General features: G+C 47.8%; 1 protein-coding gene across 1 annotated transcript in view; it reads left to right on the forward strand.

Moving 5' to 3' along the window:
• The first annotated feature begins 1,037 nt into the window (after window positions 1–1,037).
• SLC4A8 (solute carrier family 4 member 8) overlaps window positions 1,038–13,888 on the forward strand; it is a 324,851-nt gene continuing 312,000 nt past the window's right edge. The window contains exon 1 of the mRNA XM_075337135.1: window positions 1,038–1,346. Coding sequence (XP_075193250.1) covers window positions 1,302–1,346 — 45 coding nt within the window. The 5' untranslated portion in view covers window positions 1,038–1,301. The remainder of the gene's footprint in view (window positions 1,347–13,888) is intronic.

The following is a 13,888-nucleotide window of genomic DNA, read 5'->3' on the forward strand; positions in this document are numbered from 1 at the left end:
AAACGATGCCAGATGTGCGTCACGAAAACCGTGACCCCGACGATGCATCATACAATAGATCGTCTCGTGTGACGCCTGCATTAGTGTCGCACACACCGCCTGAAGTGGTTTACAAGCACTGAGTTCAGGCCCGGCGTCCGCACCTTCCTTCAGATGCGTGTGAGACAATCCTGACATTTGAGGACGGGATCCCATCCCTGGCAGTATATATAGTGCTCTTATATATCGCAGTCCTATAACACGCGTCTGACTCTCTTTTGGCCCCAAACCTTCATTTGTGACTTATTGAACTCATTTTTCGTCTTGTGGCATTTGCTGCCATTTTTTGTGCCAAATTCTTGAAAATGGAGTATACGACACAACCCATGAATTTGGTGCAAAATCAAAAAATGCTCTAAATTTTTGTGTTTATTTTTGTGTGACTTTTTAGTCTCAAAAACTTTGTGGCGTGCGCCTGATGATGATTCCAGTATATTTTATTCCTGCACGACCCTCTTTAAGACGAGTACAAGACGCCAATCTTAAGGAATCTTAAGGGCCCCTAGAGAGGAAAACAGCTTAAAAAGTGGGGCAAGACGAATGTAAAATGGGGTGGTCATAAAAGGCCCCTAAAAAGGAGGAATTCACTCCAGAAAGCGCAATGTTGGGTCACGTCTTCAGTGCACCCGTTACACAGACGCTGTGTGTGCACGGGGACTGATTCCTGGGACTGCAGCTGCGGCAGACAGGAACTTACTATGAAGTTAGTCGGTCAGGCTTTTGCTGTAACCTAGCAACACCGACAATTCGCACTAATTAGTTAATCCCTTGGTTTTGGGTGTCAGACGTGTAGCTGAGACCACCCTGGCGAGGGTGTGGAGACTTTTGCACCTGGCAGGTCGCACAGCCTGGTCCCCACCGGACACTGCACGCAGGACGCTGCCGTAACCTGGGTAATAGGTGACACGCGCCCATCACTTAGCGCAGAATGACAGCTTCAGCTGTGGACCAATGAGGGCTGTGCTGGGCGTGGCCTATTATCTCGGCCCCGCCTCCTCTGGCAGGCAGGACGCGCAGGGATTGTCTTTGCCTGTGTTGTACCGCGCCGCGCTGCACCTGCAGAGCCATCGTGCCCGGTCCTGGCTGCTGTGACCGCTGCTGCCCCTGATGGCACGGCTGTAGCGCTACGATGCCCTGAGCAGTGACACAGCAGCGCCTGCATTTTCCATGGGAGTCTGGACGACATCTTCTCTGTACGATCACAAGCAGAAGGAGAATTAGCAATTACCAGGAGCAGCCCCGGCAATAACAAGGCGGCAGCCATGCCCGCAGGAAGCAACGAGCCCGAGAGTGCCCTCAGCTACCAGGTAAGCAGCACCGTGCCATGCTGTGTACAGGGCTGCCTGCATGCCCTGCTGAGAGGCAGAGCTGGCACCAGGGAGAGATGCTGGGAATGGGCTCCTAGCCCAAGCATCATCCTGCCATGCACAAATGTGTGCTGCAAGTCTATTAGGGGGCAGGGGTGAGAAATAGGGTCCTGCACTGAGAGGATCAGTAACTTACTGCAGTGCAGACACAGGAGCCGGGCACACAGAGGCGCAGACACAGGAGCCGGGCACACAGAGGCGCAGACACAGGAGCCGGGCACACAGAGGCGCAGACACAGGAGCCGGGCACACAGAGGCGCAGACACAGGAGCCGGGCACACAGAGGCGCAGACACAGGAGCCGGGCGCACAGAGGCGCAGAGACAGGAGCCGGGCGCACAGAGGCGCAGAGACAGGAGCCAGGCACACAGAGGCGCAGACACAGGAGCCGGGCGCACAGAGGCGCAGACACAGGAGCCGGGCGCACAGAGGCGCAGAGACAGGAGCCGGGCGCACAGAGGCGCAGAGACAGGAGCCGGGCACACAGAGGCGCAAACACAGGAGCCGGGCACACAGAGGCGCAGACACAGGAGCCGGGCACACAGAGGCGCAGACACAGGAGCCGGGCACACAGAGGCGCAGAGACAGGAGCCGGGCGCACAGAGGCGCAGAGACAGGAGCCGGGCACACAGAGGCGCAGACACAGGAGCCGGGCGCACAGAGGCGCAGAGACAGGAGCCGGGCGCACAGAGGCGCAGACACAGGAGCCGGGCGCACAGAGGCGCAGACACAGGAGCCGGGCGCACAGAGGCGCAGAGACAGGAGCCGGGCGCACAGAGGCGCAGACACAGGAGCCGGGCGCACAGAGGCGCAGACACAGGAGCCGGGCGCACAGAGGCGCAGACACAGGAGCCGGGCGCACAGAGGCGCAGACACAGGAGCCGGGCACACAGAGGCGCAGAGACAGGAGCCGGGCACACAGAGGCGCAGAGACAGGAGCCGGGCACACAGAGGCGCAGAGACAGGAGCCGGGCACACAGAGGCGCAGAGACAGGAGCCGAGCACACAGAGGCGCAGAGACAGGAGCCGGGCACACAGAGGCGCAGAGACAGGAGCCGGGCACACAGAGGCGCAGAGACAGGAGCCGGGCACACAGAGGCGCAGAGACAGGAGCCGGGCACACAGAGGCGCAGAGACAGGAGCCGGGCACACAGAGGCGCAGAGACAGGAGCCGGGCGCACAGAGGCGCAGAGACAGGAGGCGGGCGCACAGAGGCGCAGAGACAGGAGGCGGGCGCACAGAGGCGCAGAGACAGGAGGCGGGCGCACAGAGGCGCAGAGACAGGAGGCGGGCGCACAGAGGCGCAGAGACAGGAGGCGGGCGCACAGAGGCGCAGAGACAGGAGGCGGGCGCACAGAGGCGCAGAGACAGGAGGCGGGCGCACAGAGGCGCAGAGACAGGAGGCGGGCGCACAGAGGCGCAGAGACAGGAGGCGGGCGCACAGAGGCGCAGAGACAGGAGGCGGGCGCACAGAGGCGCAGAGACAGGAGGCGGGCGCACAGAGGCGCAGAGACAGGAGGCGGGCGCACAGAGGCGCAGAGACAGGAGGCGGGCGCAGAGACAGGAGGCGGGCGCACAGAGGCGCAGAGACAGGAGGCGGGCGCACAGAGGCGCAGAGACAGGAGGCGGGCGCACAGAGGCGCAGAGACAGGAGGCGGGCGCAGAGACAGGAGGCGGGCGCACAGAGGCGCAGAGACAGGAGGCGGGCGCACAGAGGCGCAGAGACAGGAGGCGGGCGCACAGAGGCGCAGAGACAGGAGGCGGGCGCACAGAGGCGCAGAGACAGGAGGCGGGCGCACAGAGGCGCAGAGACAGGAGGCGGGCGCACAGAGGCGCAGAGACAGGAGGCGGGCGCACAGAGGCGCAGACACAGGAGCCGGGCGCACAGAGGCGCAGACACAGGAGCCGGGCACACAGAGGCGCAGACACAGGAGCCGGGCACAATGGGCAATGAGATGTGCAAACACAGGAGCTGGGCACACAGGTGCAGACACAGTAGCCGGGCACAGTGGGCAACGAGATGTGCAGACTCAGGAGTTGGGCACACAGATGTGCAGACACAGGAGCTGGTCACAGTGGGCAGTGAGATGTGCAGACACAGGAGCTGGGCACAGTGGGCACACAGATGTGCAGACACAGGAGATGGGCACACAGATGTGCAGACACAGGAGCTGGGCACAGTAGGCAGTGAGATGTGCAGACACGGGAGCTGGGCACAGTGGGCAGTGAGATGTACAGACACAGGAGCTGGGCACACAGATGTGCAGACACAGGAGATGGGCACACAGATGAGCAGACACAGTAGCTGGGCACAGAGATATGCAGACACAATAGACCAGTGTATATGGGACCATCTGAGATGCCCATTCTTGTATTCCTGCCAGTGCATTTCATTCTGATGACTGTGCCTCCTTCCCAATCAATATGGAGCATAAATCACGGAAAGTAATGTAGAGCAGCCTCATGTAGAGGAGATCCGTGTTTCTTAATTGTCATGTAGTGGACTGTCGGTGGACACGGCATCTTGCTTCAGGTGTGGGTCCAGTGATTGTGCTGGTGATGAGCCGGTAGCATGTTGTGTACATGGCAGCCATGTGTGTTCCTCTTGGTAATGTCACCTTGTGTGGAGGTCATTGGGGAGCCCTGTGTTGTAGCTCCCTGGCCTGGAGGAGATGTTTCTTCATGGATGGAGAACTCAGTGCTGGATGAAGCCCCTCTGGCCTTTTGTATTGTTATCAGGTGCTTATATTTTGCAAACTGCTCCTAATACTAGGTATCTGAGCAGACCTGATGATGGTGATGGTTCTGTTCCTAATAGGCCATATTGTTTATCTCACATACCAAGCCACATGTGTCCTCGCTCTTGTCTCAGATTGTCCTTCATCTGCAGTATGTGCTCAGATCCCTCGTGGATAAGACCATCCTGATACATTGTTTCCCGAATGTACGGAAAGTCTTAATCTGCTCCATGAAATGGTTTCCACACGGATCTGAGCAGGATCTGAGCAGCTGCTTCTCGTGTCTGTGATGTTTTGGCCACTTCAGGAATCTTTCTTCAAGGTCTTGTGTGTTTGCGTTCTTTCCAGCTACAAAGTCACGCACATCCATCTACTAAAAGATAGTTATTGTTAGAGATACGTATGTATATTTGACCTCCAGGACATACTGTATATGAATGTATAATTTCTGCAGTGAAAGTTCTAGAACAGTGATGACACCAGGCGTGAATTTGTGAGGACAGTTGTCTCTTCTGGGACCACATATTGGATAGAGATACTACATGCCTAAATATTTCTGACTGTCATAAGGCTGTGACATTTTATAGGTCGTATCATGGAAACAAATGGTTCCTGCAGTTTATTTGGGATATTGGGACCGTTTTCCATCTTATGTCCTGCATCACAACATTACTTTTTATCCTAAAGAGGAGCTTGAAAATGAATGTTTTGCAGTGGTGGCCAGTGCTTCATGCTGTCTCATTGACTTACCTACAGTAATAGCGGTAAAGCATCACATGATCATAGTTTTGTTGAATTGTTTTGGCGCAGTGATTCTCAACTCCAGTCCTCAAGACCCAACAGATCATGTTTTCAGGTTTTCCTCATCAGGTTTTCCTTAATGTTGCACATGTGATGAAATGATTCCATCTAACATTGAGGAAAACCTGAAAACATGATCTGTTGGTGGGTCTTGAGGACTGGAGTTGAGAAACACTGATTTAGGGGCTTACACAGTGGGCATAAGAGGGCTTACACAAAGGGTGGAGTTCAGGAGTCTACCAAGCACAATTGCATTCACTTAGGCCTCCTTCACATGTGCGTATAAAACACATAGGCCAGAATCACACTTGCGAGTGCCTCACGTGTAACTCGCGCGAGTCTCTCATGGTATAACCCGGCTTGGCCGCACACTCTCTTGACCGGAGCAGGTCGGTTGCATGTATCTCTCTGCAGTTCAGACGCTCCTGTATGCAGAGTGAGCGGCCGTGCCGGGTGATTCAATGAGAGACGCGCGCGAGTTACACGCGAGGCACTCGCAAGTGTGACTCCAGCCATATGTGAAAAAACACGACCGGTGTCATCAGTGTTTTTTGAAAGCCAAGACCGTTCCGAAAAAAAGTCAAGGGTGTCTTTTTTTTTTTTTTTTGTCATCTTTTTAGTCATTTTTTGAGTGTCTTTGCCACCAGCTTCTTTTTTTAAGTTTATATGTAAAAATAGTTGTGGATTCTAAGCAGAAACCAGCTGAAGAATGGTCAGGTCACTTCTTTCTTCCTCATCGCAGTTTTCGAAGCCTGAAGCAGATGAAAATAGTTATAAAAGTCAGAACATGTGCATTGCAAAAGGTTTGGACATTGCAGTACAAATATTCTTTATTTTTTTTGTTTATTGAGCACATTTTCAGATAACCTGAAAAAGTTATGTAAACATACCCTAAAAGAAGAACTAAGTGATGCTCACCTACTTCATGGTCTGTGCTGACAAAAGAGATGTCACTGTTTCACCAGCAGTAGGACCGCTGCAGCTTAAGCCCAGCACCGTAAAAGGTGCGCTTCAGAGCGCAGCTGAAAAGCTCCGTTCTGAGGCGCATGGTGCCGGCGAGAACGTGCGCTCTGCCTGCAGCTCCTGCCATAGACAGAGCAGGAGCTGCCGGCAAAGCGCACGGAAGAAGTGACATTTCACTTCTTCTTACGCAGCGCTTCGTTGTAATATGCCACGTGCGCACAGCCCCTGCACAATCTCCATAGACTGTGCAGGGGACGCAGGACGCATGCAGTTACGCTGCGCTACAAAGCGCAGCGTAACTGCATGAATTTACACAACGTGCGCACATAGCCTAAGATTGGCTGCAGTGGGCAGGTAAATTGAGCAGTGCATGAAATTAAGCAGCTGCAGACTATCTGATTTATTTGCACTGGGTATCAAAATACAGGGACCTTATGCCATTTTTTCCAATTATTTATTGATTTTTACACTCCACTTTGGGGACTTTGGTTGCGCTCATACTAGCTGCCTATCACAGATGCCGACACAGAGGGTGGGTTGGCGAAGAAGAATTGTAACCAATCGCAGACCCTGTCACAGAGGGTGGGCGAGGAAGCAGTGCATATTCATGAACTTTAATGATTGGACCAGGAAGCAGTGTGACAGGCGCGGGGAAATTCAGTAAGTATAATTCATCTCCAGCTGTCTCTCAACAGTAGAACAATGTACCACAACTCTAGACTCTGCTAAATCCTCCTGAAGGTCTTTTGCAGTCAAGCGGGGATTCTGATTTGCCTATCTAGGAGTCCTATAAACAGCTATCACGGAAATGTTGCTTGGTCTTCAAGACCTTATCTTGACTTCCTTTCTTTGTGAACTGACATTTCTTAATTACATTTCAAACTGTGGAAAGGGAAATTTCAAAAATGCTCTGCTATCTTCTTATATAGTCTTCTTCTGCTTTGTGAGCCTCCACTATTTTTCAGAGTGCTAGGTCGTTGCTTAGAAGAACCAATGGTTGCTGCTTTTTGGCAGAAGGCTAGAGAGGCTGGATTTTTTTTAAAGCTGTGAAATTTGCATCACCAGGCTTTTACTAATGATGAGAGTGAGCAAGCCATAACCCTAATAGGCTAATTAAGGTCTGAAACCTTGGTCAAAGTTAACTGAGCTCACAAATCTCCCAAGCATGGCAAAACGTTTGCATCAACCACTTGCCTTTTTCGCAATTTTTTAAAAGTAAAAGATGAAAAAAAGTATGCCTAAATAAAAAGGAAATGTGTCATCTTTAACGTTATGCCTTTTAGAGATCATTTCATCTTCAACCTTCTCTTGCTGTCAGCTGTCTGTGTTATCTTGGGTGTGTGTCAAAATATAAGAGACCCCATTCAGCCAAGATAAAGTGGACAGCTGGGGGCTTGTATTCTCAGGCTTGGAAGGTCCATGTTATTGGGCACTCCCAGCCTAAAAATAGCAGCTTGCAGCCACCCCAAAAATGTCACATCTATTAGATGCACCAATTTTGATGCTTTACCTGGCTCATCCTGATCACCTTGTAGCAGTGGCAATTGGGGTAATATAAGGGGTTAATGACAGCTGTGAATTGTAAAAAAAACCAAACCAATAACAGCTGTCATCAAGCCTGAGGTTAATAGGGAAGGATCTATGAGACGCCCCACCATTTTCTAATTGTGTAAGTAAAAAGAAATAAACACAAAACACACAGAAACATACTTTATTTAAAGAAAAAAAAAAAAAAACACCCCTGCAGATGTAATCTACAGGAGATCCCATGACGATCCTGGCTCTGTTACATCCTGAGGTCGCAGTGCGTAATCACATTAGAAAACGTCACTGATCACTGCAGCTTCAGAGACAGTGCTGCAGCTGTGAGTGGTGACATCACTGATTTCACCTTAGGTCACAGCTGTTGGTTCCCACAGTACCTGGGCTGTGACCTCATGAGAACTGACCTGAGATGAACTCAGTGACCTCACCTCAGGTGAATTCATTCAACTCCGTGCCAGATTAGGATTTGTGTACCTGTTCAATATTTTGTTGTAGACCTTTCTGCACCGAATCTGCATCTCCTGGCAAAAAAACGCACCGATGCCTCATGCAGTTTGATGTGGTTTTGGTGCATTTTTTACCAGAAGCTGCAGATCTGGTGCAGAAATAACTGTAACCAAATAGTGTGCACACATCACCTAATCTGGTAAACTGGCATGACTTCAACTAAGGAGAGGTCACGAAGTTCAACGAGTTCACTTGAGATGGGAACCCCATCTGTGACCTCAGGTGAAGTAATTGAACTCAATGCTAGATTAGGCTATGTTTACACGTTGATTATTTGGTTGCAGACATTTCTGCATCAAGTCGGCATCTCCTGGCAGAAAATGCACTGATACAACATGCGAATTGATTCCGTTTCGGTGTGTTTTTTTGCCAGGAGCTGCAGATTTGGTCTGCAACCAAATACCCAATGTGTGCACACGCCTAATCTGGTAATCTCACATTGACTTCACCTGAGGTGAGGTCACTGAGTTCAATGAGTTCACCTAAGGTCAGTTCACCTGAGGTCACAGCTGGGAACCCCACCTGTGACATCAGGTGAACTCACTGATGTCACCGATCTCACAGTTGCGACTTTATCCATTTTTCCTTTTCAGTATCAGAATACTCTTGATCGGATGAAGAAACGTCAGTATCCATTTGTGTCAAATTTACAAAATTATATGCCTGATTTGTAGTGAATTCTCTAAGGTCTCTCTGGAACTGCAGGTGTTTCCTTTATTTTACATACCCCTGGTATTTCTCTATTGAAGCCTGACCAGGAGTATCTAAAAGTAAGGAAACCCCTGCAGTTCCAGAGAGACCTTAGAGAATTCACTACAAACCAGGCATATAATTTTGTAAATTTATCAATTTTTCCCTGCTGCCGCAGTGCTCAGTCACGTTTTTGAAAGTGACCGCGCATTGCAAGCTCAGGTGTAGCAGAGCAAGGATCGTCTTGGGATGTCATGTCTGTAGATTACGTGGATTTTGTTTTATTTATTTAACTAAAGAATTTTTCTGTGGGTTTTGTGTTTTATTTAGTTTTTATTACATAGACCCTTACCTGTTACTAACCTCGGGCTTGATGACAGCTAGGATTTTTTTTTTATATACAATTCACAGCTGTAATTATCCCCTTATATTACCTCGATTGCCACCAGACCAAGGCATCCAAGATGAGCTGGGTAAAGTGACAGAATTGGCGCATCTAATACGTACGCCAATTATGAGGTGGCTGCAGGCTGCTATTTTTAGGCTGGGGAGAGCGCAATAACCATGGGCCTTCCCAACCTGAGAATACTACCCCCCAGCTGTCCGCTTTTATGCGGGCTGTGTATCAATATTGGGGAACTTCACAATGCTTTTTTTAATTATTTATTCTAATAATAATAATAATTAATGAATAAAAGCATGAGGTCCCTCGTATTTTGATACACAGCGAAGATAACACACACAGCTGGGGTCTGCAACCTGAGGCTGTCTGCTTTATCTGCACTGGGTATCAAAATATGGGGGACCCTATGCCATTTCTTCAATTATTATTATTATTTATTAGTTTATTTATTATTATTTAATTATTATTCAATTATTTATTTATTTGTACACTTCTCTTCGTGGACCCAGACACACGAGGGCAACCAATCCCAGGCGCCGATACAGAGGGTAGGTGGAGGAAGAAGGACTGTAACTAATTACAGACACTGTTACCAAGGGTGGGCGAGGGAAGCAGTGTATATTCAGGATGGAGCTTTAATGATTGGACGTGGAAGCGGTCTGACAGCCGTGAGGAAATTGAGTAAGTATAATTCTCCTGCTTTAATGTCCACACTTAATTTATTTTTTATTTTTTCTCTACGCCTCCCAATCACAGTAATGCCACTAGTAAAGATGGCTACGGCATTACTGTGATTGGCAGGCAATCCCCGCACGTTTGGTGTCTGAAAATCAGGCGTCAATCATGTGGAGAGGAGAATCGAAACTAATGAGGCAAGGACCTCGCCCATCACTAATAACGATCCTATACACGTGACAATTACCACAATCGACGACCTCAAAAGGCACAAGCTGAAGGTTTTACAATGGCCTCACAGTCCCCTGATCTGAACATCTTTGAAAATCTTTACAAGCTGTGATACTTAATAAAGGGGTGCTACTAGGTACTAACCATTCAGGGTGCCCAAACTTTTGCATCGGCCTATTTTCCTTTTTTGCTAATTTTAATATGTAAAAGAAGATTATTTTTTTTATTTTTCCTAAAATACAAAGGAAATGTCATCTTTGTCTTTATTCCTTTTTAGAGATCATTTCATTTTGAACAGTAACATTTCTTTTCAATTTGATGTGAGTGTCTTGTAAGGCCATGTTCACATAGGGCGGTTTTTCTGCAATAAAACCTGATTTCTTGGCAGTAAAAAAGTTTGTTTTGCTGCCTTTGTTGCTGTGTTTTTGGTGTCATTTGTCTATGGTACATGATAAAGAGAGTTTCTTTCACTAACAAAAGGCACTGCTGCGTTTTTGCACTTTTGCACTCAATGGTGAAAAAAGTGGTAAAACACTGAAAGAACTGACATGTTCCTTCTTTCAAAAATGCAGTTGTTTTCTATTTGCAGGTGTGTATCTGTGTGCATGATATTTGTGGAGTCTCATAGGTTTTGCTAGTACTGTCAAAAGCAGTTTTTTTTAGCATGGCTATGCATAAAAGCAATGAAAAAACATGCAAAAAAAAAGCCGCTAAAAACGCCCTGTGTGAACATAGCCTTTCTGAATTGGCATATGTCTGGTGTGACATACACTTGCCATTTCTTTGTGCTGTCATGCTTGTGCGGAGAGATGTGAACATGACCTCGGGGATGGCGGCTGACTTGCTTAGAATAATAAGTGTGATTAATATATTCTAATACATTCCCATGACCTCGTTTAAATGTGTCATATACAGATATATTACCAGGTTTCCTCTTATTGTAAATCATTGTTAACCCACTAATGGCAGTGGATAAAGCCAGAGTCATATCAGTGCTGTGCATGAGATCATGTTCAATGTGTAAGGAAAGACTATGAATAAAGCGTTTTCAGGTGTCTGGGTGGACGGAGGACATTTTTACTATTTTGAAGCCTGGCTTTGCATATTGAGCAGATTACTGGGTTGCCTACGGTAATTGTTTTGTCTGGTCCAATTTCATCCTTTAGGGTTTGTGCCCCCAGAACGCATACATAGCTTATTTTACAAAGGATAATGCAATGCTAATGTGGCGCCCCTGAGGCTTCAGTCGCCACAGGGTACTGCAGCTCATTTAAGCTGCAGTATTTATCTCGGGTAAGGAGGGGGTTAATCACCGGTGTTTCCACATTTACACTTTACATACAGTTAGTTGCTTTCCCAACGTGGAGATGGCCTGGGATAGATATGGGGTGGCCATCACGAGGCATGGGACTTTCCTGGTCACTAGGACAACCACCTGGGGGGCGGGCATCACTTGGGTTAGAAGTAGGAGCAACCTTCACACAACAGGCAATCAAGTCAAGCCAGTACTCCAGTTCTGGCGACACGACACCACTCTCTTCTTCTCTTTTCACGGAACCTGATGCTTGGAGCAGGACGCTCAGCCCGGGTATCCTTCCTCCTGGAGTGGCAACTCTTAAAATGGACACTTCCAAAATACCGATGGCTACCTCTGACTTAACCGGGATTGGCTGGGGCCCATCACGGCGGTGACCGATATCTCCTGGGCAATCTAAAGAACTGTGAGTAAACCACCTGGAACCGCAGAGACTGTGTCAGCCTTTTGATTGCCGCCGCCCCGCGCTTCTGCGCCAACGGCCGCAACTCCCCTCATCATCCTCCCCGGGGCCCGCTCCACCTGTGGGGAGCAGAACCATCTTTGCTGCTTCTACAATCCGCCCCGGAGGACAGCGTCAGCAGCGGCGGCTAATTCCCTGGCCGCGTACCGCAGGTGGCGTCACGAGACAATCCTCCTCACCCTCATACACTACTACCCTCATCCTCTCCGTTCCCTCGTCCATCACTTTTATTGTACACCTCAGAGCCACGGGGCCGGGCAGGGCCACCCGTGACATCCCATGACTCAACCCCATCACTGGCCCGGCGACGAGTATTTAACCCCTTGCCTCGTCGGTGCTACACTAATTATAAAGACGGTAATGTGGATGCAATTTTAAGAAACCGCATGCACATCGTTAAATGACTAGCTATAATGCTATGTTCCCATGATCAGTATTTGTTCAGTTTTTGATGCTGCACCATTTCTGCACCTTTTTTCATTGCGTTTTTGTGTGCATTTTCTTTAACATGCGTATTTAGTGCGTTTTTGACACTGCATTTTTTTTTCGTCTCTGGTGTCCTATGCTTTAAATAAAGCTGCTATGTTTTTGAAACTTCCTGGTATTGACCTTCTTAGGTGCGGATTACATGCATTTTTGATGCATTTACATCACAGAAGCCTACGAATTTTTCACATCGAATGCAAGTCTATGGGGAAATTCCGCACAGAAAACTTAGCGTACCTTCAAGAGAAATTGACTTGCTGCGGATTGGAAAAACGCACCGCAGGAGAGGTTACGCAGCGTCATAAAGAAGCACCGAAGACATGAAATTATAAATACCATCCACTTTGCTGGTACTGTAAAACACTCTGTTTTTGATGTAGTGAAAATACACAGTGTCAAAAACGCAATAAAACGTCATACCGTAAAGGCACATTCAGATATTCGTACAGATTGGTCGGAGTGCAATGGACAAACTGGCCTTGGGACTCCCAACCCAATTGGGACCGCTTAATGGAACTATATGACACTGTCATTCTCTGGTTGGGAGACCTTGGACAGTCCATGTATTGCGGTCTGATCTCGGACCAATTTGTATGAACGTTTGACTGTGCCCTTAAGATTTGAAATCATGGTGATCACACTTGCATGCAGATATAACCACACAAGGAAGATATGACTATACAATTAATACTTAGTCAGTACAATTACATAAATACCAAAGATGCATACATTTTTTTTTATTTTTTTTAATTATGGAAATTTATTAAAAAAAACAAAATTACTGATGTTAACACTACTTTTAAAGACCTGGATGCTTTAATTTTCATGATATGGTGTTAATTTCTTTTCTTCTTGTTGCGTTGTTTGCCAAGTGGTTTAATTTATTTCATATTAGATCAGAATTTTACAAATGCAGCGATACCAAATGTATGTATTTTTTTTTAAATATATAATGTATATTTAATGGGTCAAAAGGGGGGTGATTTGAATGTTTGTGCGTTTTTGTGTTTTTTTCATATTTTTAAACATTTTTTACTTTTTACTGTATTTAAGTCACCTTAAGGAACTTGGAACTGCGATTGTCTGATCACTTGTATTATACATAGCAGTGCATAAGCACTGCTATGTATAGTAAAAATCACGATCTCCTATGAACAGCTAACCACTGGCTTTCAAAAAAGTATTGTAATAAGCACGGAGGTCATCAGCATGACCCCTGTTGTCAAAGAAACGCAACAGTGTCCCATGAACACATCATGGGTGCGCCAATGGTCTCCTGGAATTACACTTTCCCCTGCCATCTTATGTTAAATGCCGCTATTGGAGATTGACAGCGGCATTTAACAGGTTATCAGCCGCTCTATCCACCGCTGTTAAAGGCACATAATACCTGAGTAAATCAGTCATCATCTGCTGGCAAAGATACGGGTTCGGTGTGCGAGCCCACATCAAACTCAAGGAGCCGGCATATGACATACCAGTAAGTCATTGTCAGTATAGGGTTAAGAAAGGTTAAATCTGTAGAATTTTCTCAGCCAAGGTTATGTAAGGATTTGTTATAAAGCAGGTAATAACAAATGAGTGGCTTTTGTAAAAACGGAAGCCATGATGCTGGTGTGTCCAGAGTCCTATATGAAAAGTGCACAATTTGTGTCAGTTTTTATCT

Source organism: Anomaloglossus baeobatrachus, chromosome 2, assembly GCF_048569485.1.
Source record: "Anomaloglossus baeobatrachus isolate aAnoBae1 chromosome 2, aAnoBae1.hap1, whole genome shotgun sequence".
Taxonomy (NCBI): domain Eukaryota; kingdom Metazoa; phylum Chordata; class Amphibia; order Anura; family Aromobatidae; genus Anomaloglossus; species Anomaloglossus baeobatrachus.